This window comes from Triturus cristatus, chromosome 4_1, assembly GCF_964204655.1.
Source record: "Triturus cristatus chromosome 4_1, aTriCri1.1, whole genome shotgun sequence".
NCBI lineage: Eukaryota > Metazoa > Chordata > Amphibia > Caudata > Salamandridae > Triturus > Triturus cristatus.
The window spans coordinates 310292613-310318923 of NC_140585.1; the positions used below are offsets into that span (position 1 = coordinate 310292613).

General features: G+C 42.3%; 1 protein-coding gene across 2 annotated transcripts in view; it reads left to right on the top strand.

Moving 5' to 3' along the window:
• LOC146854842 (butyrophilin subfamily 2 member A1-like) overlaps positions 1-26311 on the top strand; it is a 181182-nt gene that overhangs the window by 94642 nt on the left and 60229 nt on the right. For both annotated transcript variants that reach the window (XM_085652217.1, XM_085652218.1), the window contains exon 2: positions 19302-19375. In XM_085652217.1, the coding sequence (XP_085508343.1) occupies positions 19303-19375 (73 nt within the window). In that variant the 5' untranslated portion in view covers position 19302. The remainder of the gene's footprint in view (positions 1-19301; positions 19376-26311) is intronic.

A 26311-nucleotide genomic window follows, 5' to 3' on the forward strand; every position in this document is an offset into this window, starting at 1 on the left:
TTGTATGCTGCATGAATACTTTGCAAATAGCCTCTAAGTTAAGTCTGACTGCTTTTGTGCCAGGCTACCAGAAGGTTAAGCACTGGTTTATTTAGTAACTTTTGTGGATCATGCTAACTTTAATTTTCTCATAAATTCATCCCCAGAGACAGACAGTACCACCATGGTCAACAAAGTGATGTGCAATGAGTGTCTGGCGACTGACTATGACCATCCTTGGGGCACTTACCCACCCCATTCCAGGGGTACCAGAGTCACTGAGCGGACAAAGTCCTGTCCAGGGGCCTGGCTCACCCTGCACACCTGTACCGAGTACTGATCTTGGGAAACCAACCTTTCCAACACTATGGTCTGGCTGGCATTGGTATTCCTCAGAGCAGTGACAGGGATCCAATTCACTGTGATCTGATGGAATGGACAACTCCCACTCTCAGGGGTCACAAGCCTACCCTCTGAGTCTATCTCTCAGCTAATGGAGATCAGAGCATGTTCTACCACATGCCACTGGGGACTACTTCCCCCTAAGACCACATTGGCCACCCCTGTGGAGTTCCCACCAGTGGGTGAGTTCTTACAACAGACAGAGTCCCCCTGCTTGTATCTTTACTGAGAACAAAGCAACAGTGTTGGAAATGGGGCAGCCTGAGCCACTGCCCACCATTATCTGCCCCCTGTTTCCTAAAAGGGGCATTGGAACCCTTTCCACCTTACTCTGGGAATTGTCTCTGCTAGGGGGAACCTGAACCACACATCTTGGGATCACACACAGTTACCTTCTCATGGACCCTGGTCCTGAGCCAGTGGTCTGTATCCTTATCAAGCTCCTTGGGGTCAGTGAGTTTACTATCTATCAAGTGTTGGCACAGTTCTGTAAAACAATTGCTGAACATGTGTCCCTGCCAAGGCTGTGAGAGGTCTGGACTGACAAAAGGCTGGGATGAGTGGCAGCGTGTTCCCTCCGCTCAGTCTGTTTAAAAGGTTCCCTTGAGCCAACGAGCTCCCCTGGGATGCACATGTCTGCCTGTGAGTGGTACTGCGACCTGGTAAGACGTGGTCAGCATTTCAAGCAAACGCAGATGACTTTTCATTTATCTACTACTTCTGCCTTCTACTGCTGAAGGACTAAACCCGGACACACGTTTCTAGAGATGACAGCACTATCTGCACCAACTGTGATAAAAACTACAGCAGTTTTGAAGTAAGTGTACTGCATTTACCAGAATGCAATGGGCTGAACTCTGCTGGGATGAGAGGCAGTGTGCTCCTTCCTCCCTCTCTTTTTAAAAGGTTTCCTTGAGCCAACAAGCTGACAAGCTCCCCTGGTATGCACCTGTGTGCCTGTGAGTGGTACTGCAACCTGTAAAAACTTGACAGCATTTCCCACAAATCCAGATTACTTTTATTTTCTCTCTACTACTTCTGCTGCTGCACAGTTTATACCTTCTCAGTAAACCTGTGTGTTGGTTGAACAACATAAAGCCAGGATTGTGCGAGTCTGATTCTATGCACACCCTCAGGATATGTTGGCCATAAGTCCTGCTAGCTCACAGTGCACCATTGGTACCCCTAACTAGACAAGGTAACAAATGAATTGTGCAACCTCAGAACATGACAACCCTGAGTCCCCAAGGACATGTGGTAACAAATCAAGTATACTTTTGCTTAGTAACTCATGCACACAAAGAGACACACAAGAGATACACCACATGGCGTTTCAATATTGAAGCATTGTGATTCTTGAGTATAAGACATGTGCTGCAATAATTAATAGAAGGAAACAGAATAATGTGTTGGTGTAGAGCTGGGCATCATCCCACGCTGAGGTAAACAGGAATTAGCTGAGCTGGAATTCTGGCATGGAGTGACCTCACAGTGCCAGCAAAATGCTCCTCTAACTAAACAAAGATACTGTTTATATAACTAAACTAAACAAGGATACTGTTTATATAATAAACATCACCCATGTGGCCATGCCGAAGTCACAGTTAGACTGCTATTGTTTATTCTAATGTGATAGATTTGTTGCAGAGCGGCCAATAATAACTGACAACATTTTGCACAGTGAACTTAGCCCTAGTACAGAATGTTCAAAATATGTGATAATTTGCTTAAAAAGTGGAAATTTAAACACCCTTTCAGAGAATAATTTACTGTACAGGCACTCAATGAAAGTGGGTTAAATGTCAATGTTCAGTATTAAAAAAAAGAACATGAACATGCAAAATAATGACGTTGTGCCTGATCTTAGAATGTGCCCACATGAATCCTCTCTACTAATGAAGGGCTAAACCCATAAACACGTGTCCAGAGATAACAGCACTATCTGCACCAACTGTAGTAAAAAACGACAGCAACTTTGAAGTAAGCGTACTGCATTTACCAGAAAGCAATGGGGTGAACGGAGCTAGGATGAGAGGCAGAGTGCTCCCTCCCCCTCCCTGTTTATAAGGCTCCCTTGAGCCAATGAGCTGACAAGCTCTCCTGAGATGCACCTGTGTGCCTGTGAGTGGTACTGTGACCTGTGAAGACTTGAGCAACATTTCCAGCAAACCCGGATGACATTTCTTTTCCTTCTACTACTTCTGCTCTCTACTGATGGAGGACTAATCCCAGAAACACATGACTAGAGATAACAGCACAATCTGTACCAACTGTGATGAAAAACTACAGCAACTTTGAACTAAGCATACCACATTTACCAGAATGCAATAGGGTGAAGTGTGCTGGGATGAGAGGTAGTGTGCCCCCTCCCCCCTCTTTGACAAAAGGCTAGTGTTAGGTTTATTTGTGCATGGTGGAGGCAAACCCTTTTGATGTGCAAGTGGGGCAGGTAACACCTTTGCTCCACCCATCCTGTGAGGATGGCCCATCCTGTCCACACCTAAGCCCTATTGTTTCACTGTCTTGGAGGAATACACAAAGCAAAACAGAAGGACAGTGTGACTCAGAACACTGGCAGCAGGTACTAAATGGTTAGGACAAGAAAATGCCAACTTTCTTAAAGTGGCATTTTCAGAATTATCGCTTCTGATATGACTTTACCATTAAAGAGGATTTTAGATTGCACTTTATTTGAGACCAAACATGACATTTCTTAAAGTGGCATTTTCAGAATTATCGCTTCTGATATGACTTTACCATTAAAGAGGATTTTAGATTGCACTTTATTTGAGACCAAACATGACATTTCTACCTCTTCCCAATCAAAAGTTACCACGTATTAAAAGTAATAAGGTATGCCAATTTTATCCTATGGGAAATGTAGATTTTACAGGAGTGAAAAACACATTTAGGAGTCTTTCACTACTAGAACTTCTAATACTTGAAAGCACCGCCTCCCTTTCAAGAAACAAAATAAATAAAAAACAAAAGACAATTATGAAGTTTCTTGTTACATGAAACTTTACAAAATAATACATAACCACATCATTCAAAATCATTCAACTTATTAGAAGGTTTTGCATTGAGTACAATTCTACTACCTCTTGCAGATCATTCACTTAGTACAGTATTGATGTTTGATGCACCAGAAAACATGTTGTTATTCACAGAACTACCTATTGAATCAGCAACAAAATCTGGCATTTCATCAGCATTCAAATACACATCTTAGTTAACTGTGGTAAATATTTCGTTACCGGTACTATTTTTTATGCGGTAAAGTCTATTAAGAACAACTCAGTAAAATGAGAGGCAGAATCCGTGGTATTAGAGGGTTTAAAAAGGCTTTATTCCTATACAAAGGAATACAATTCGAATTGTGGGCCTTCTATTCCATCACCACGGAAGTTCAGGAAGGAAGGGGCATATATTATTGACAGATAAGCAGTTTTATAGAAAATACATTACAGTGAAACAGATGCAAGAGGCGTAACAGCTGATAAAAGATGCATACGTAGCTAATAGAGGGCGTAATTTAATAAACGTCATCATACATGATGTCACAAGTGGGTGGATCCATAAGAGAATCCTGCAATGTCAGCAGAAATAGTTGGCAGAGATGCGCGCGCAGCCGCATGACGTGTGATTGACGTGCAACGAGAGGGTGAAGGGGACTTGACATTTAGCTCTACATGTGGAGACAGAAGTCTGGGGTTATGTCAACCTAATCCCAAATCATATCTAATATCCTATGTTTAAAGAACTGTGTTATCCAAAAAGAGAGGTCTCTTAGGATAGAATCTTATTCTATACTGACTATACTGACTGTTAGTGCGTGTACAAGCGTCTAAGTGTCTACACCAGATGCGAGGGGGTAGGAATATTCCATGGTGACGGGGCTATGAATTACTTGCATGAGGGCAGCGAGGCCTGGCCCTTTGCACGGTAGCTGGAGGAATGTTTACCTAAACTGCTAGACAGGAATGCATCGAATGAGGGGCGGAGGAGATAATCTTGAAGGTAAAATACAGTTTTTGGCAGGCGACGGGCTGGATCAGGCACCGTTAGCCGCGCAGGGAGTAAGACAAAGTTCATGGTCACAGATGCAGGCTCAGACTGGAGCTTTCAGAGGCAGAAGGCAGGAAAAGGCTTGATGACAGAATTCGGGCCTACTCGCCTGAATCTGTAAAATGTGGAAAGTGAACCACATAAAGTCGGTGGCCTTTCATACTTAGGAAAGGAATATCTGACTCATTCATGGTGGATCTGAAAGAGGACATGTTGACGGTGGACGCACATATATTTGCGTCTTCAAAACTGGAGCAGGAGGGAACATACATGTAATTATAGCATGTACATGGAGCCGTTGGGGTCTACGATAGGGGACATAACTGATCACAAAATTCATATTTCCTCATTCCCTCCTTGTCCCCTTCGGACCCTTAGGAGATATCGATCTTCATCAATCCATCGATCTGTTCATATAACATCATTTGTTCTTCTTTCTTCTTCCGGGATCTCGAGCGAAAACTTGGATGTGGGATACACGAGGTGGCACACAGACCACAAATCGCTGGCCCACATTGTAGACATAAGCAGCAACTGAATAGTATGAGAAAGCCAATACCAAGGAAGGATAGGATTCTCCATCCCCAGGCTGACAACACGCCCCAGAACCAACCGGACCAAGTCCAGGTGCCTGGACTCTGGTGTATCTGGCTTACAATCTTATGAAGGCGGGTTATGGCTTTATATACTGACGGCGAATTTTCTGGTATGAAAATGCAACAACTTGATCCGATGACCCTACAAGCTCCGCCCCTATCGGCCAGGATGACGTCAAGGACAAGACGATTTTGAAGCACAACAATCCGCATAGCAGACTGCTCTTCTGTTAAATTGCCTAAGGCGGAAATAGTTTCGTTCACTACTGCTTCAAGGGTTCTTGTTAATCTACGTATCAGTTTACTATTAGTAACTGTACCTATATAGGGAAAGAAACCTTTATTGAAATCTGTGTATTTTTCCCATGCTGTTTCAGTGTAATCGACAATTGGGAGATCTCTCTGCTGTCTATTGTGTACTAAATGGGTATTTCTATGATAATCAGGAGGGGCTAGGAAAACAGGTGGTAGAAGGAATGCTATGTAACAGGTACCATCCCAATCTAAAGGTAGACGTATATATGCGGTCTGGCCACATATAAAGTAGGAATGACGAGAAGCTCTAAATGTAGACTTGCCTTGATCACTGAATTTTATTACAGTGGTGCATTTACTATGGCCCATGTGTATGGAGCCATTCTTTCTTATACATAGTTCCCCTTTTACTGGGAATACCGACATGGCGGGCAAGATTGGTGTAGCTTCAGATTCAACGTTCAGGATCATGAGGTTAAGTGTAAAATTACCTAATCCATATACTTCATTTTCTAGATCAGTTCCTGTTCTTTTGGGAAGTCCCTCCTTGTTAGGGTAGCAGACTTTAAGCAAAACTAAGTTCAGGTTTCCCCATACCCAGCTGTCTTGATAAACTGCGGAATTTGAGTCTAGGGAATTAATCAAACTAAACCATGCTCCACAGGAGCCATTGTGTGTGAACGGATAGGGAAAGAGGGGCAACACTCCCTTATAGTTCTGATAGGGAGGGAGTCGGCCACATATCCAACAATTTGTGGCATTGCTGGTTTGATGGGAATGATGTAGCATACTAATGAAAGTGTTATTGCGCAGCGCAAATCTATAAGACAATTCATGTGGAGGTAATTCACTAAAAGAATGTTCTGCAGTTATATTATAAGCACGCTTAGGAATAGGATAATACATGTGCAATAGGATGCTGACAATGATGATCAGAAGACTTAGAAAAAACAAAATTAATAATGTTACTGTACAATGACTACGAAATGATTTACAATACGCATGCTTCTTGAGCAGCATTTGATTATTTCTTTCTCTATTCCGGTCCAGAGGATACATGTCAAAGACAAATTCAACCGATTCACCTTGGAGAGGACTTAAACAATCAAATTGTCTGACTTACTAGACCTCAATTTTAGTTTATACAGTTCTGGTTTCGTTAATTCAGCCAAAGGGAGCTTTGAGTCTGTCTGTGAGGGAATACAGGGTTGAGTCTCTACGCTGGATGGTAGTCCATAAAATTTCTTGATATGACTCGAGTGCAACCACCCTTTCCTTCCCTCGATTTTCACAGCTGTCCTTGTGGTAAGTAGAACCAACTTCGGTGACTTCCACCTAGGATCCAGTTGGGTCTTCCGGTCGAAATTCCTGACCAAAACCAGGTCACCAGGAACCACGTCATGGGGCTTCACCTCAGTATTGTCGGGAAAAGCTGCGGATACCTGTGAACGACAAGATTGTAGTGCAGACATCAAGGAAGCCAGGTAATCTGTCAGCATATTACAGTCAACATCAGTGATTTTACGAGGTATAGGCGTCCCCCACATATTTGGTGGTCTACCGAAGATCACCTCATACGGGGATAGCCCTGTTCGAGAATGTGCTACCATTCTCATGTAAAAGAGCGCAACTGGTAAGGCTACTATCCAATCGACTCCTTTCTCTCTACATATTTTGGACAATCTAATTTTCAGAGTTTGATTATGGCGTTCCACGAGACCTGCCGCCTCGGGATGTCGGACACAGTGGAATTTCCATTGGTATCCTAATAGAAGGGAAACGTGTTTCATTAGTTCGGATGAGAACGGCTGGCCGTTATCTGAGTAGACAACACGTGGTAAACCGTACCGTGGGAAGAATTCTCGAACTAACTGTTTGGCAGTAGTCGGGGCAGTGTAATCTGAAACCGGGTATGCTTCTGTCCAACGGGAAAGAGCACAGACAACTACGAGAACATATTTGAATCCTCGACATCGTTCCATCTGGATATAATCCATCTGGAGGACTTCAAAAGCATGATCGGGAGTTTGGAATCCACCCTGTTCTACGGGGATGCTTTTACCTGGATTAAACTGACAACATATCATACAGGTACGAACTTTTTGTTTAGCTGCGGCTCGTAAATGTTTGTTGAACCAAATGTGTTGAATGCTGTCTAGCATAGCTTTTTCTCCTAGGTGCGCTGGACTATGTATAGTGTTAATGATGACTTGGACCATTGAGTCGGGAAGAAACCATATAGATTTTTCCTTCGTCATCCATCCTTGATCTGTTTGGATCCCCCCTAATTCAGTCCATTTCTTTATTTCTTCTGGTGTAGCATGTGTCTGTATGTCAATTACATCAAGGACGGGATCCTTAACTGTCATGCAATGTGTTGGTGTCAGGACTATTGTCTTTGTCATGTCAGTTGTGTGAGTCTGATTCTGAGCAGTCTGTTTAGCTGTTCTGTCAGCTAGGTCATTACCCTGAGAAATGATATCGGTAACTTTTGTGTGGGCTTTGCATTTCATAATCGATATTGCAGTAGGTAGATGAATCGCGTCTAATAGGGCTTGAATGAGGGGTCCGTGTTGGATGTGGGCACCGTGAGAAGTTAAATAACCTCTCTCTCTCCACAGTACGCCGAAGTCATGGACGACTCCGAAAGCATAACCTGAATCTGTGTATATGTTAACTCTCTTATTTTTGGCTTGAATACAGGCTTGTGTCAGAGCGATGAGCTCTGCTGCTTGAGCTGACAAAGTGTTAATACAATTTGTTTCAATGACTTCAGTGTCTGTTGTGACTGCGTAAGCGGCCACTAACTCTCCTGTACTTGTTCTCATACATGACCCATCTACATACAATGTCAAGTCTGGATCTGACAAAGGGATATCTGTCAAGTCTTGTCTGGGTTTCGTCGTGATAGTAATGATTTCGACACAATCATGTGCCAATGGATCTGTTCCGCCTACTGGTAACAGTGTGGCAGGATTTAACGTATTACAACGTCTGATTTCTATGTGTGGCTGAAACAATGTTAATTCATAACCGGTGAGTCTTGCTATAGTCAAGTGTTGTGTTTGTGTGCGGTTCAAGAGAACCTCTACTGCGTGTGGTACTTGTACTGTTAATTGATGTCCTAACACTATGGCATCGCTTTGTCTGATTGCTAAAGCTGTTGCTGCCACTGATTTCAGGCACGCTGGAAGTGCCTGAGCTACTGGATCTAATGTACTAGAGAAATAAGCACATGGTTTGTGTGATCCTGCTTGTTCCTGAGTGAGTACTGACAAAGCAGTACCTTCGCGTTCTGTAATGAAGAGTGTAAACTGTTTACTGTAACATGGTGTTGCTAGGACAGGTGCTTGGCATAAAGCTTTCTTTAAGCTTTCAAAGGCATGTGTATGTTCTGGAGTCCAAGGGAGGACAGTCGATGTGGCTGCCTCCTGTGTTGTCAACTGGATGAGTGGTTTTGCTAGAAATGCATATTGAGGGATCCACTGCCTACAGTATGAAGTGAGGCCTATAAAAGCCCGCACCTCCTTTTGTGTCTTGGGTGGTGGCATGTTAGCAATTAACTGGATGCGATCGGGTGTAAGCTGCCTTCCCTCCTTGGACAGCGAGTGCCCAAGGTAAACAACTCGCGGGACACAGAATTGCAGCTTAGAAGGGGACACCTTGTGCCCCTTGTCAGCCAGAAATTTCAAAACCGTCAGTGACGCTTTTTCACATTCAGGTTCGCTTCGGGCGGTGATCAGCAGATCATCGACATATTGAAGCAAGGCAGTGTTAACTGGCATGTGGATACTGTCAAGTTCTCGTTTCAGTGCTTGGCTATAGATGCTGGGGCTTTCTGTAAATCCTTGAGGTGCGCGTGTGAATTTAAAACTTCGTCCATTTAAACTAAAACCGAATAAATATTGACTTTCTGGATCAATTGGGACACTAAAGAAAGCATTCTTGAGATCAATTACAGTGAAGAACGTTGCTTCTGAGTCAATAGCTATGAGTAATGAAGAGATATCCGGGACCACAGGGTATTGTGGTACAATACATATATTTAATTCGCGCAGATCAATAACTAATCGATATACTGGTGGTGCTTTTGGATCCGTTCTTTTAAGGATCGGAATTATCGGTGAATTACATACATTGGAGTCAGTTTCCACAACCACTCCTTGAGTAATAAGCTCGTCAATGATTTGCAGTAAAGCCACTACAGCATCTGGTGGTAACTTGTATTGTCGCATTCGTGGTAGTACCACTCCTGTCTTTAGTGTGACTCGATATGGTGTAATGTTCATGCAACCAACATCAGTGGGGCCTTGTGCCCATAAATGTGTAGGTAAATTCTGCAGTCGGTGATCCATGTCTCTAGATACGTAGTGACCTTTAAAGTCACGTAAAAATAGTCGTACTCCTTCCGGAGAACAACATATTATGGCTCCTAGAGCTTTCAATGTTTTTATACCTAACAAGTTTTCTGGACATGATTTAGTAAGCAATAAATCTGTAGTACGTGTTAATGGACCGACTGTAAGTGGAAGAGGTTGTGTTACGTCATTTATTATCGGTTTTCCTGAGAATCCAAGGGAAATATTTTGTGAGCCTGAGAGGGGTGCCCCTGGAACTTCACTGTGTCTTATAGTTGTTCTGCTTGCCCCTGTATCAAGTAAAAACTTCCTGTCTTCCCCTAATAGTTCACTATGTACATAAGGTCCCTCTTGGTCTACTGGAACCTCTATAAGGGGTAAGCCAACTTCCCTCTCTAGGCTATCTCATGAGTATCGCTGATAATCGGGATAATCTGTTTGTGCGTACTGATACATCTGTTGTGTTGTTGCTTGTGTTGCAGCAACAGGCTGCGCTTGTGGTGGTGCTACGATCTGTTGTGGAGCTGCCTGTTGCGGAGCTAATTGTTGCGGAGCTAACCTAGGTTGTGCATTCTGAGGGATTTGTTGTTGATTCTGATCCTGTCTAGGTGGACGTGGTCTCTCATGCGTTCTACCTGTGGCAATATTATGTGTCAGGACTGGACAATCGTGTATATAATGACCTGGTTGTTTACAATAGTTGCATGTCCCTTTCGCAGGACTGGCGGAATCACCCTTTTGATGAATATCGGCTGGAACTGATTGTGCAACAAGCATTTTCATTTTCGTATCTTTCATACGTCTTTGTTCGTGTTCTTGTTCTTCTCTAATTCTATTGTGGTGATATTGTAACATCTGTAGCATCTGTGATGGGGTATTACCTTGCCAGGTACTTTCGAATTTCAATACTCTATTCTTGACTTGTAGCAGAGAATTTTCAACTAATTTTGTCACAAACAGATGTGGATATGACTCACTACTGGCTTTTATGCCACTATTTATACTAAAACATTTTTCAAATCGGGAATAGAAATCACTAGTGTCTTCATCTGGTTTTTGTTTACAGGCTGAGATTGCACCCCAGTCTTCCTTTTTCGTAGTTAATAAACGTGGCAGTACCTGTATTAGTAATCCTGCTAGTGCTGTAGTCTTTTCCCCAAGCCCTGCTCCTGCAGCTCGGGCCTTTTCTTCGTTTTCTAATGCTGTCCAGTCTATCTTTTGGTCTCCCACCTCCCATTCTTTTTCTTTGAGTTTCTCATAAACACCGGCGGGTAATAGGACCTTTAATATTTTCATAATGTCGGGGTAGGTATACTCTCCCATGAGTAACATGTCTTTTATCTCACGGTGGAAACCTGCTGGGTCCTTGTCATGGCTGGGTACTACTTTCTTCATTTCTAATAATTCCAGTTTAGTTATAGGCGTGTACACAAACACGCGTGTAAAGTTATCACCGGCACCTCTAATTGGGTGTACTTCGCGTAACGGGTTCTGTCTATCTATGTGATACATTTTTCTTCCCATGATGGGAACTGGAACGTGTTCTGGGCATACGAAATTTAAATATTGGTTTCGGGATTCTAGAATTTCCTTAATCAAATCAGTACCTGACCCTCTCCATATATTCGTGAGCAGTTCTGTCAATATGTCAGGTAAGGGTCCTGGATCGGAGTGTTGGTTTTTATATAATATAAGGAGGTGTTGAATCATGTATATACTAGCTAAACGCTGTTCATATGGGTCTAGATTCAGAAACGTGTGTGCAAGTACATCGTCATTGTATTCGCCGGGACTGTCAGCCCATTGTACTGCTGACCTGGCTAATTCTTGTTCGTCCATGGAATCAAGCACGTGGTATCCCCTTCGATCTCTGAGTAATTTATCAGCGGCTTGGAATAAGTGTTCGGGGGATTTTGTACTAAGCATAGGGTTTGGAAAATGTCTATTATATTCCGGACGTATTGGACGTATTGGGTCGTTAAAACCTCTGGTATTATTATGGGGTCTTCCTTTACCTACATAAGCTATCGTATCTAATTGGTCTGATTCTTGCTCCCCCTCCTCTCTGTTTAGGTCAGCGGCGTCTACCTCTAATCTTTCTTCGTGTATTCGTTCTACTTCTTTGCGGATCTTTCGGTACATAGCTACTATACATAACTGTTTATCATGTCTCCCTTCTGATATATTCTGGCCCCAAGTGACAAGTTTTTGCATTTCTTCCGTATTTACCCCAGGCCGGTCTTGATTTCTGATTACACAGTTTATGAGGAAACGTAACAGTTGTCCCTGTACCTCCGCTTTCTGGTACTCCATGGCTCTGCTAATACTTTCAGGACCTCGTCCTGACTGGACAAAGTGATATATATTTTCTAAATGTGTAGCCATTCCTGGTAGCTTCGTTAAATATATCGCAGCTCGTCTAATACGTAATGATGACAGCAGCATTTCGTCCCGTTTACCGGGCACAGGATCATATCTACAATCTACTAGAAGTTCCTTAAGCATGTCGGGAGTTGCTAGTTTGGGCGTACGTTGGTGTGCTAATTCTCTAAGGGAAAATTTATTTCCTCTGGGTGGCGTAGAAAAAATGTCTGTTGTACCTCCTGTAGCACCGTCTGGGGTGCTGGACGTGAAAGGATTTGTTGAAGGTGAGACAGCAACCGTCGTTGCGGGAAAAGCTGTAGAAACAGATGTGCTTGTCGGAATGTGTGTCAGAGCTTGTTGTTGCGGAGGTACAGACGGAAGATCTTGGCGATGAGCATCATCGGCAGGCGGTCTATGTGGTGCGGTACTAGCATACTCGGGAGCTGCGTCATCTAAATAAGAGGAAAGGAAAACATCTTCTGCGGTTCTAGGATGCCCCTTGGGATGTGCTTTTATCGGAAACAATGGGGGTGGCAAGTCTTTTGGTATTTCCGGAGTAGCCTTAGGTAACCCTTCGGCCAAAAGTGGATACATACCATTCATAAGGGCGTTTCTTTGTCTGTCTATTTGTTCTGATTTTACTCGGGTACCTTCCTCAAGTAATAGATTTTCTCGGGTTTTATTTGAATTCTCTCTACCTTTCTCTTCCTGTCTAAATGCTTTTTCTGTACGTCTATACGATTCTTTACGCCATAATTCAATGGCATCTTTCTGTGACTGTCTGGCTTTCTTTTTCCATAATTCTTCTTCTACTCGCATGATGCAATCTGCATCCCAGGTCCCCGCTGCGGGCCATCTCTGACTCTCTGGTAATTCTTTGGTGTAGTCCACCCATAAATCAAGAAATAATACGGCATCTAGGCCATGCTTATGATACATAAAGTACCCTGGAGTGTCCCTTGGTGGGATGGGAACAGCTTCTTCGAGTACACCTTTCCTAGTTTTGATCTGTCTTAGTTTCGAGAAGAGCGGCATTTTTTAGACCTTATTACTAGAACACACTTTATACAAGAAAACACAATAATGAACAGTCATTCACACCACAGTATATAGAACGTATTTAAAACATTTAACACTTAACAGTTTTACGAACAATGATAACTAATAGAAAACTAGTTACTGACATTATACTGACACTAGATAATACTTATTTATATTCATTTATATGCAAAACATACTATATATACTGCTAAACAGTACAGATACACTGCTAAAACAGTGCAGACCGGATTTGTGTACCCAAACCCGTCTTGACCGGCACAGACTATGTGCACGTTAAATGCCTCCCCGGTAAGGGTACTCACCGGGTAGCTCGGAACGGAAGGCCTCGGAACGGAACTGAAACTGGACTGGACCGGACTGGACTCGGAACTTCGGAACCTGGCGGGTCTCTGTATACCTCGGATCATGCTCTCTCAGCTAGGCTCTGGTCGGGATACTTCGCACTTCTCACCGCCTCGTCTGGGTGTTGATCGCAGCCTCAGTCGTCCCCGCTTGGCCGGAGGGAGATACAGGAAATCCTGCAGGTACGCGTTTTTGTCCGTTCAGCTGTGGCAGGAGACCGGGCCTGCAACGCACCGCCGGCGCGTGAGATGAGAAAGTGTCCCTATTCGGGCGCCAATTTATGTGGTAAATATTTCGTTACCGGTACTATTTTTTATGCGGTAAAGTCTATTAAGAACAACTCAGTAAAATGAGAGGCAGAATCCGTGGTATTAGAGGGTTTAAAAAGGCTTTATTCCTATACAAAGGAATACAATTCGAATTGTGGGCCTTCTATTCCATCACCACGGAAGTTCAGGAAGGAAGGGGCATATATTATTGACAGATAAGCAGTTTTATAGAAAATACATTACAGTGAAACAGATGCAAGAGGCGTAACAGCTGATAAAAGATGCATACGTAGCTAATAGAGGGTGTAATTTAATAAACGTCATCATACATGATGTCACAAGTGGGTGGATCCATAAGAGAATCCTGCAATGTCAGCAGAAATAGTTGGCAGAGATGCGCGCGTAGCCGCATGACGTGTGATTGACGTGCAACGAGAGGGTGAAGGGGACTTGACATTTAGCTCTACATGTGGAGACAGAAGTCTGGGGTTATGTCAACCTAATCCCAAATCATATCTAATATCCTATGTTTAAAGAACTGTGTTATCCAAAAAGAGAGGTCTCTTAGGATAGAATCTTATTCTATACTGACTATACTGACTGTTAGTGCGTGTACAAGCGTCTAAGTGTCTACACCAGATGCGAGGGGGTAGGAATATTCCATGGTGACGGGGCTATGAATTACTTGCATGAGGGCAGCGAGGCCTGGCCCTTTGCACGGTAGCTGGAGGAATGTTTACCTAAACTGCTAGACAGGAATGCATCGAATGAGGGGTGGAGGAGATTATCTTGAAGGTAAAATACAGTTTTTGGCAGGCGACGGGCTGGATCAGGCACCGTTAGCCGCGCAGGGAGTAAGACAAAGTTCATGGTCACAGATGCAGGCTCAGACTGGAGCTTTCAGAGGCAGAAGGCAGGAAAAGGCTTGATGACAGAATTCGGGCCTACTCGCCTGAATCTGTAAAATGTGGAAAGTGAACCACATAAAGTCGGTGGCCTTTCATACTTAGGAAAGGAATATCTGACTCATTCATGGTGGATCTGAAAGAGGACATGTTGACGGTGGACGCACATATATTTGCGTCTTCAAAACTGGAGCAGGAGGGAACATACATGTACTTATAGCATGTACATGGAGCCGTTGGGGTCTACGATAGGGGACATAACTGATCACAAAATTCATATTTCCTCATAACTATAGCTAATCCTGGCTTCACCATGAGCCAATATTAGGTGACAAGGGCAACTTTACATGTCTTAGAAATCTTTGAGTACATCAATTCTAGACTTGCTGGCTAACTCAACACCTTCCAGAATCAATGTGTTCAAGCTTTCCACTAAACCATTCATGTGAGGTGAATACTAAGCTGGAATTTCCTCCCTTTTAAAACATTCTTGTAAAAAATAAATGACCTCATCATTATTGAGTGTAGATATTCATTTGAGTTTTGCTATTTTGGAAAATAGACAATAACCATGAAGGTATATGATTTTCCTGGAACAACACTTTTCTATGGGCCTAAAAGATCAATAGCCAGGTCCTTACGTGACTCACCAGCCATCACTCTCCTAATATGATATTCACTTAACTTCTTCAAAACTTTATCAGAAATCTGGCATAAATTCCAATTCTTAACAAAATTTACAATGTCAGCCTCCATAATTGCTCATCAAAACAAATCTCTAACCTTTTTAGTGGGACCAGATTGCCCCAGATGGCCTAAATGTGCAATAGAAAAAGTGTGAAGTCTGATATTTTTACGTGGAATAAAACACTGGCCCTTATAACTAACTCTTCAATGGAAAAATCATTCTTGATCTTCCAAAATACTTGTAGTTTTTTTGACAGATGGTTTTCTAAAGGTCAACCTTCCACAATGTATTTTCGAAGAGAATTATGCTCTTCATCTTTCAATGAAGCTTCAATTCATTCACCTGTAGTAAGACTATGACCAACCAGTGAAAATAGCATCATCAACAGATACAACAACACACTCTTCCACATCATCTTCATCAGCTGGTTTGTCTTGACTCTTCACTAATCTTGATTAACCGTCATCTCATACATTTTGAATACCTGGCAAATATATTCATATAATTTAGCTAGGATTCTTATAACTCTTGACAAACCTTTTCAACACCATGTGTGGACAGTAGAGAAATAAGAGGTTTATGAGCTGTCCTCGGTTGAAATGATTTACCCCAAACAAATGTCTTGAAGATGCCTGTTCAGTAGTTGTATATTTACATTCCGCAACTGGTAAAGGCCTTGAGGCTAAAGCGATAGTAAATTCAACATCACCTTTAAACTAACTCAGAATAGCACCTAAACCATTAGCACTGGCCTCAACAGTCACAACATTGCGTGCTGTGCTAGAGTACATAGGCAAAGGTGAAGAATTAGCAATCTGTGTTTTAAATGTAACGAAAGCTTGTTTTTGTTGTCCACCATATATATATTTGACAACTTTTTCTAATAGTACCCTTAGAGGCAAAGCAATGCCTCTAAATATTTTTACAAATCTGGAATAGTACTCGCACGTTCCCAATAAAGATCTAAGGTGGTCTATATCACTGGGAGACTGAATAGATTTAATTGCTGTTTGAAACTGGGTTTCTGGTTGGCAAAGGTATGCACCCTGTCCAAGCAGGAAACACAATCTAAGCCACAAACATAGCCTAATTTAGCCTGTTCTCTCCATCCGGTAGGTTGGCACAGAGTAGTCAGGCTTAACTTCAGAGAAAATGTGTAAAGTATTTGTGTAACACTTTAAACAATAAACAGTGAAAGCAGCACAAAAAAAAGAATCCACAGCAGTTTAGAAAAAGAGAATTTTATTTAATAAATAAAACAAGATCAAAAACGTCAAAAATCCAATGAGTAGAGCTTGAGATATGAATTTAAAAACAATAACTGTAAATTAGCGCTTAGAAGCAATGGTATATCTGGTCGCGCTGGACCAAAATCAATCTGATAGAGGGACCCACTTGGGCCAGCTTAAAAAAAGTACCTTGATCCTGGTTTGCTTTGACGTGGAGGAAGATGTGGGGTGCAGCTGAGACGCTGCTTCAGTTCTGATCCCGTTACAGAGGCAAATACGTTGGTTCTCCGCATGCAAAGGTAGAAATGCCATGGTTTGGAGGGTGATGCGCTGGTTCCAAATGTGATGCATTGGTTCTGCTCCTGTAGAAAAGGATCCATTAATTCCGAGGGTTTGGGGCTGACCCTGCCGAGAGGGACATTTTCCAAATATAGCTTCAAGTAAATCGTTCTTTGGTGAAATACCAGCATCAGAAATGATATGACACAAATAACCCAGCTCCGACTGTAAGAATTTAGACTTGTCCAACTGGATAATCATGCCCTTCTCTCCAAGAATAGATAAAACATTATCTAACAATCAATAATTATTCTCATATTATGCCATATGCACTAGGATATCATGAAATGTAGCCACTCCCTCATTGTCTCTAAAAAAACAATGAGTTTCCTGGACACTGAGGCAGCAGACACCAGACCAAATAGCATCCTGGTGTACCTATATGCTCCATCAGGTGCAATGAAAGAGGTGATTTCATGAGAATCAGCAGTTAGTTCAATCTGATGACATGACTTCAAATCAGTTGTGGTAAAAAATCTGACACCATGCAATTTTGCAAAATGTTCTGAATTGTGTGGCAACGGATGGCAATCCACCACAATATGTTTATTAAAAGGCATGAGATACACACATATTCTCAAGTTGCCTGTTTCCTTTTTAACTAATAGAATGGGAGAAACCCATTTAGCTGAATCCACAGATTCAGTAATGCCTTCCTTGCACATACCTTTTATCATCATTGTAAATTTTCCCTTAACAGACAGTGGCACATGCCTTTGTTTATGTTTAACAGGACAATCATTATGTTTAAGCTGGATCTGATGTGTGAAACCAATCACTTTCCCTAATTCATCAGGAAATAATTGATTTTGAGTATTTAACAACTTTTCCAATTGATCATGCTTGAATGTTAAACTACTGACCATTTGCCCCCTTCAACAATAAACACTGTTGTTGTTTTGCATTAGGAATTAATGACATTACTAACTTGCCCTGATGTCTCTAATCCAATACTGCTTGACCATCAATAGCTACATACACATTGCAAAAAATAGCCCTGTGCATAAAACTAATGTCAGCCACAAAATACCCAATCATAATAATCGCATTTTCACCAAAAGCAAGAAATCGGATGTCATCGGGTTCAAGTTTCTTGTTAAAAGATTTTTATTAAAAATAATTGTCTGCTAGAATTGTGAGGGAGACACATAATCTGGCATGACATCTATTTGTTTCCCCTCATTACCAATCTCACACATTGGTAGAGCATAAGGTTCCTCATCAATTTCAACCAACTTAATATTCATCAAATTACAATCATTGGACAAGATATGCTCATTCTCATCAGTAACCACACTTACTATGTTCTTTTCCACTCCACACTTTACAATATTTCCCCAAATGTTGCCTAATTAGAGATGTGTGGACCAGCTGGCACCTTTATGCCTATGAGGGATGACTAAGATACCCCTCTTTATTGAGATACATAAGATATCGGGGGCTTACTGCCCTGTCCTGATGATGACCTCACATTAACTTGAGGTGTAAAAGCCATTGACAACAGACACCTATAGAATCCAATCCTTGCACTTCAAAAATAAAGAAAAAAGCAGGAGTTATGTGTCTTTTTAGCTCTTTTGATGCAATGTTTTTTTCACTTGTCACTTATCACTGCACACCTCTTCACATTTATGAGTACTTGATCATTTGGAACATACTGCATAAAATAATGTCTTTTTACTGCAAAAACAAAATGATTTACAGTATAATTGGTTCCTGTCTTATAGACATTAGAATAATTCTGGTTAATATGGGTAACATATGCACTATGTATATTTAAATAATATGGGTAACATATGTAAAATGTATATTCTAAAAGTAGTAAAAATAACTTCTTTCAGATTATTCTCTATATATGATTTAGAGTTTACTATTTTTCTGTGGTTAATACATAGTGAACCCCTGTTCTAAAAAATAAATTGTATCACCCCAGGTCCTGAACAATGTTGGGGTTACACTTGCTTTCAATATTGAATACAAATTTAGTACTTTGGCTTCAATAGTGTCAGCTCATGAGTTGAAGAGTTTTATCTTGACACCCTTGCACATTCTAACTAATAGAAGTAGGATGTGAGCATTTGCAATAAGGAAATGGTGGCTACCCAAAGGAGCACATGAAGAACACAAAAATATCACATCAAGAGACGAACAAGTAATTTACCTGCGCTTCTAGCCTAGCTTCAGTCATTGGCAGGCACCTGGCCCTTTTTTCCATGGAGAAACCTTCAAAAGTGTGGGATCACTGGAGTTACAACACTCAACGCTTAAGACCTGTAAGATGGTGCCATTTCCAAACCTACCTTAACTAACTACACGGCTATTGCTAATGCTGACAACTGAGGATGAATCATTCCATACATATAATCCCATGTCCGAAAGGAACAGGGGTTCACAAGTCATACAATTTATTCCACATATTAACACTTGCCCTTGCTTGTTTTGCAGGATGGTGGCGATCCGTTACGCGGTGGTGTTTGTCTTTGCGCTTCTTCTTTCGAGTCATGGAGGTGAATCTTCAGGTAGGAATCCTTTCTTTTGCAATAGGTGATACATGTGTGAAGCAGCAGTGCAAAGGTGGGCGAGGCAGTGATCTCCCTTACCCCAGAAGAGAACTGAGACCTCCAACTGCATGACACCGTCTTCAAATCTCTCAGATATGTGAGCAATACCTGTCAAAACCCAACTGATTCCTTTAAATTCATCAGTTTACAAAAAGATGAAATACCCAATTCACTGAGCTATGCCCAACGCAGATGCCCCAATAAAAGAATCTACAAGGCAAAATGTCAGCACTAACTCACAGCCTCAGATGTGGTTGGATCTCATCCTAACAAATAGCTCTTCTTACACAGATATCATACCAGTTAGGAGGATTTTCTTTTGAGAAAATCTAGTTGCAGGGGCGTGGACCTTCCAGCCACCAACAAACACGTATGATTAAAGAATCACATAAATTTGCAGACAGACAAAAAGACACACAAATCTGCTCCTCTAAAGAGAAGAAATAGTTAGTTTTCAAAATAGGAAAGACGAACCAGTATCTTCGAAATAGTTTGTGGTATACAGGATTTTATTCCTAGTGAGGCAAAATATGTTCCCCTTAGAGAAACAAACATAAAAATGTAATAGACTGCATATTTTGCCTTAGAGATGCTTTTCGAATGCATATTATGTGTCAAAGCTTGTTACCAGTAGACTTCGAGAGAATATGAAGATCTTTTCTGGGTGATAGGTGATTTTATTACAGTTTGATTTGGCCCTGATGAAGTGGATGATCTTATAAATACCATGGAGAAACACGCTTTGGTTGCCTATTTGTATCACATGGAGTTAATAAATGTCAATTGGACCATACTCGGCTGATTGTGATTATTAAAGAGTGCGGGTAATACCTCAAATACCTATGAAACTGGGTAACTTCTGGTGTTGGAAGGTGTGGCGCTGCCACCTTGCTCCAGATGTGGTGCACCTAGTGCTTGATATCTTGGATGGAATTATTGATATATGCAGTAGCGGCTACTACTGGACGGGAGTGGTGGGCGGTGATGGGGGGGGATTTTCTTTTTAAATACACACTTACCTGGAATCATGCCGGCCATCGCCTCTACCAGGTCCTCTTCGTCTTGCTCGAGTCTGGCAGCAGGAAGCACCCGGTATCCCAGAGCCATTGGTCTGAGCACCATGGTTTGGTGTACAGTAAAGGGGCTGGGGACTGGGCATGTTCTCCACCCTGGCTGTAATGCAGCCTGCATGGAGAACATGCAAAGTGCGCATGGCACGTTAGCCAGCCCTAGTCGGCCGGCCAAAGCGTCATGCGCACTTACAAAGTGCACTCACCACTCCTCTTCCTGAAGTGCTCTGGCGTCTCCGAGTCCAGCTCCGCCCCAACTGAGCCACTGCAGTAGGAAAAATAAACTGATATTAAATCTGCGTTATTATCATTTTATTTCTCCTCTTTCATCTGCTCGGAGAGCAGTGGGTGGGGTGACGATCCTCCTCCTTAGTGGAGGAGCCGCTGCTGGATGTATGGCATGCAACAACAGTTTCTCTTGCCACTTCGTTATATCCATTAAAATAAAAATAACATTTTACAAATCTAGCATCACCTTTGCCCATGCAAAAACGTACACCTGTAGCAAATTTCTGTGCATGTATTAGTACCAATGTTGCTACTCCTGTGAATCTGCAACTGCCAGAGATTCCCTGGATAGCACCTGAAATCGGTTTTAAATTCCTAAAAAGTCACAGATTTACTCCAAACATAGGCCTAAGCATATTGGACTTTGGGGCATATGTATCAAGCCCATTTTCCGTTCGCAAATGGGCCGATTCCCAGAATCAGCTCGTTTGTGAACGGGAAAAAGCCTTTTGGGATGTATCATCCCAAAAGGCCCTCGCAAAATAGAGAGTCGCAAAATTTGCGATTCCCTATTTTGTGATTGCATTTAAGGAATCGCACATTGCGATTCCTTAAATGCAATGCAGGAAGCACCCAAATTGTGCAAATTTGGCTTAAAAAATCGCAAATTATCACCAACTTCAAGTTGGTGGTAATTTGCGATTTCTTTGAAAAATTCACTTTTTTTGCATTTTACAAAGTGCCATGTGGCACACATACATGCCCTAAGGGCATGTATGTGCGCCACATGTGCACACATACATATTTCATGTGTGCAACAGGGTGTCCTTTTGACACCCTTGCACCCTTGAAATTGCAATCGCAATTTGCGAGTACCTAATGGGTACTCGCAAATTGCGAATGTCTTCCCATTCATTCCTATGGGCCTCTAGACCCATAGGAATGAATGGGAAGGTATTCCTTAATTGTAATTCCCAATTTGAGAGTCGCAATTAAGGAATATGTAAGAATCGCAATTATTATTGCGATTCCTACGTACATTGCATCTTGCGAGTCCTTAATAGTGATTTGCAAAAAATCACTATTAAGGACTCGCAAAATTATGTTTTAATGCATATGCCCCTAAGTGCTTTAAACATTCAAGGGGCTGGCACGTGGTTAACTATGTTATTGTGCTGTCGGAAGCCTTATTAAAATCTATTTTTGTAAAAATCATATTATCAAACAATATTAGCATTCCTTATGTATGCAAATAAAAGGAGAACAATGCAGTCCTCTCCAAAAGAATAAAAGGGTCAAGTGCAGAAACAGGGATTTTAGTCTCGGCCATATTCCATTCCCAACAATGTAACTACTAAACCACCACATTTGTTTCCAAGTGGTTAAAGGGAGGATAATTACATTAATAAGATACGTCTATGATTTTACTTCTTTTACATATATTTAGACTTAGCTATTATTGCCGAGCTGAAGCCATTCACACAGATGGGCAGGAAACATGTCAGCCCCTCCCCGCCTTGCTTTTTGCCTTATTCACATATTAATCTGCCCACATGTATGTAGCTATTGCAGGTGCTAATTTTTGCTTGATTTTGATTGGCGCTCCAAGGTAAATAGGCATTGACGAAGCCATTAGGTATGACGTTTTGATCCGAGAAAGTGCTTGTAATGGATGAGGGAGTTCATATGTTTGGTTTTAAGTAAGAGGGAGTAGTGAATATCAGTATGAGTCAATAGGTGGATGAATGGATAGATGAGTGTTATGGTGTATCAATGGATGAGTGTGTGTTTGGATGCACAAATGAGTGCATGGATGGGTAAATACATGACTCCTGCTGGAGACTAGCACAGCAGATTCTACGCTCGCAGCCTGTACTCGGGGTCCATTAAAATATTCAATATGTTGGACATTACAATACCACTCTTTAAAGAAAGCATGTAGGATACTGAATGCAAGGGATTCCATCTCGTGCAAACATGGATAATGTTTCAAGGAAGGCGACATGCGCCCCCTGGAGGGGTGGGATACATCAGGGCAGAATCCTGGCTTGGGAGAATATTCTAGTTTTGTTTTGTTTGGGACACGTGAAAATTCTAACTGGGGGCCTTGGTTGATGAGAAAGAACCTTTGCTGGGTGTAAAACCATGGAGATCTGAGATAGAAGGGTGTTCTGAGTTGAAGTCCTAGATCTCTCTCTGCTCACCACTCCTCCCTTTCCCAGTAAGTCCCTCCTCTGTGCTCAACAGCTCATCTAGTTTTGTAGTTCATCTTGGGCTCACTAGTGGGGACACAAGACACATCACTGTGATCTCCATTGCAGTGAGGACTGGGGGGCTCAGGCTGTCATTATGTCTGGCAAAGTGCAGTCTCTGTTTGAGTATACCCAGGGTGTAAGAAATAGAGTATTCATTGAGGGATGTGGATCCCTTCTTAAGCAACAAGAACAATCTGTCTCAGGGTGAAGTCACAAGCACACCCTAAATTAACCTGAGCTCAACCCGCGGGTAGCTTGGCAAGGAGCAGTCAGGCTTAACACAGAGGCAATGTGTAAAGTATTTCTGCAATCTTTCATACAGTAACACTTTACAATCGCACCACAACAGGAACCCACACAAGTTAAAAAAAATAGATTCAATTTTAATAAATAAAACTAGACCAGAATGACAAAAATCCAATCAGTAAGACCAGAGACATGCAATTTTAAAGATTTCAGCAAAAATAATGCTAAACCGCAGAAAGCGCCAACTGTGGTATCTGGTCTAACTGGACCGGGAAAAAATTCACAAGTTCAGGCCGTGATGGAACATGGGCTGGCTACAGGGACCCAGTTAAGTCCGCTGAACAGAGTACCTTAAATCCCGGCCGAAGAGATGGGTCGGTTCCGAGATGTGGCATGATTACAATGCGAGGTCCTGCGCCGTCATCAAGGATCCCATCAACGAGGCTTGCGATGCAAAGTCTGATGTCAGGCATGCTTTGCACAGTCGAGGTGATGCGTCGGTTCCTAGGGGCTATGAAGCAGAGTCTGGCGTTGAGAGTGCGGTCAACGAGAGATGCGAAGGCCTGTGTTGAGGCTGCGCCGCACAGTTGAAGAGATGTATTAGTGCAGGGCTGCGAGGGGAAGTTAAGTCCCTGCAACAGGAAGATCCGCAGAGGAGTTGCGTCACTTCTGATTGGGCATGCGCCACACAGCAGAGGAGATGCATTGGTTCTGCTGGATCCACATATGAGCTACCTCAGGCCCACCTACATGGATCCAGGACTGGGGTTTCACCATTTGGCACAGTCAAGGTGCAGAAGCAAGGTTTGTTCATGGCCTCAGTTGAGGGAACAAGCCAACTAGTCCTTGGAGTCACTCTGGGTTTCAGAGGTGCAAATCCAGTCCTTCTCACCCAGGAAAAAGGACAGCAAGCAGCAGGTCAGCACAGCAGAGAAGCAGTCCCTTCAGCGCAGCAATCAAGCAGAGTGGCAATCCTTTCAGCAGCACACCAGTTCTTCTTTCTGGCAGAGTATCCACAGTACTGAAGTGTTGGTGTCTGAGGTCCAGGATTTATAATGAGTTTTTTTCTTTAAAGTGGGGAGAAACCTCTAGAGGTTCTCCTTTGAAATGACCAGGTGCCCTACCTTCAACTAACTACAGAGGGGTATGCAGTCCTTTGTGTGGAGGCAGGACACAGCCTATTCAAGTATAAGAAGAGCTTTGCTCAGCTTCTCCCTCCCATCCTGCAAATGATGGCCCATCCAGGCCCAACTGAGTTCCCTATAGTGTGGGGCTGTCTAGGAGGAATATACAAAGGCCAACTCTCAGCTACACCTGGTCATATGACCCAGAAACAGATTGCAGGCTCCAAAGGGCTATGGTAGAAAAATGCCAACTTTCTAAAAGTTATAGTAAAAGGGGGGTTGGGCCCATCAATAGCACCCAGACTAGGCCTCCTATAAAGTATAAACAACAATACAGTGTATGGGTGCTTCAATTAAATAATCCTATTGGGCAATAAAACCACACTTTTAAATATAGTGGTCTTAGTAAAGGACTAGTCTATTGCACAATTGTTGTGGTTTTGCATTTAAATGTTAACATTTTTGTTTGTCTTGTTAAGATCGTGAAATGTATATATGTAAATAACCACAAAAAAGGTGGTCCTTCAATCGAAAGACAAGTTATAACTGTTTCTAGAAAAAAAGATAAATGAATGTGAAATAAATCACTAAGACCACTGTATTTAACAAGCATTTGCAATGCAATAGGTCTCGCATTTACGCGAGTTTAAGCCATTGGCATTGTAAATGACAATTGCTTTTATTTATGTTTTAAAAACCAAAACATAAATAAAAGGCATTGTCATTTACAATGCCAATAGCTTAAACTCTCGTAAATGCGAGGCCTATTGCATTGCAAATGCTTGTTTTCCCAACTGTCAGCCCTGCTGTATGGCATGGCTATAAAACATTGACACAGCCAATGGCTCTTGAGTAGGCGTGACCTATTGGCTTTGCCAACGCTTGTTGTATGTTGAGGTCGCTTGAAATTACAGCCAGAGGTTTGTTGCTCTTCTGAATCGGAGGTGATTTCTTTGGGACAGTATTTCAGAGAAGGCTCAACCGCCCTGTGGGGTTCCTTTACAGGTGGGGTGGCTAATCAAGAATGGGGCAGCTCTGTATCTGAGCTTCCCACTGTGGGTGCAAATCTTGGCTTTACATTGTAAAAACGTTGGTCCTGTACCCCGGATTGCTCTGTAGGCAATGTGGCGAACTGTGAATGAGACTCTTCTAGCACTAGGAGGGCAGCGCCTGGAGTGCAGGAGGATGCGTTGCATCGTCTCAGGTTAGCACTTGGCTAGCTGCAGCGTTCTAGATTCATCGTGGAGCAGTTATAGCACACTACACAAAATGAGCTGGGTCTACATGCTTTTGTCACCTACCTGTGTGCTTCTTTTATCATCCATCTCAATAGAATGAAAAGTGGAATCAGCCCTCAGTCTGAACACAGTTCTCTGCAACAGGTGCTCAAACCCTGCGATACTTTTCAAGCCTTTCTGATTAAGGGTAATGTGTTTGTCGTGGGGCATCTCGATATGCAAGCCAACTTCCTGCGAGGACAGACGCTTTCAACTCATTTTCAAAAATATAACTCGGGAGGTGGTTTAAGGTAGCACACCTGGGACATGGAAATGATTTACTGTTGAAAAACTTTTTTCTCAAAGTAATTAGGGTTAGAACACCTGCAAACACCAGGAGATGGGTAGACTGGTACATCTTAAAATTAGTTATTGCATTATTTATGTAATGTAAACTTAGATTAGTGTGCTGGAGCTATAAACAGAAACGGAATGGAAGGGACGCATTTTACTTAGAAACGATACAGTGACACAGAGAGACAGTGAAGATTAGCAAACCGGCGAACCCTACACGTTAAAGGATTTTCCATCTGAAGAAGCATAACTTCGTCATCTGTAAATACATTCCGTCGTACACCTGTTTTCTGAAATTTGAACACAGTGCATCTTTACTTCTGAACGGCACGATTAGAGGCAAAAGAGTTTGAGGGTGACGACCAGATGACTCCATGTCAGTGGACCACAATGGAGCCCA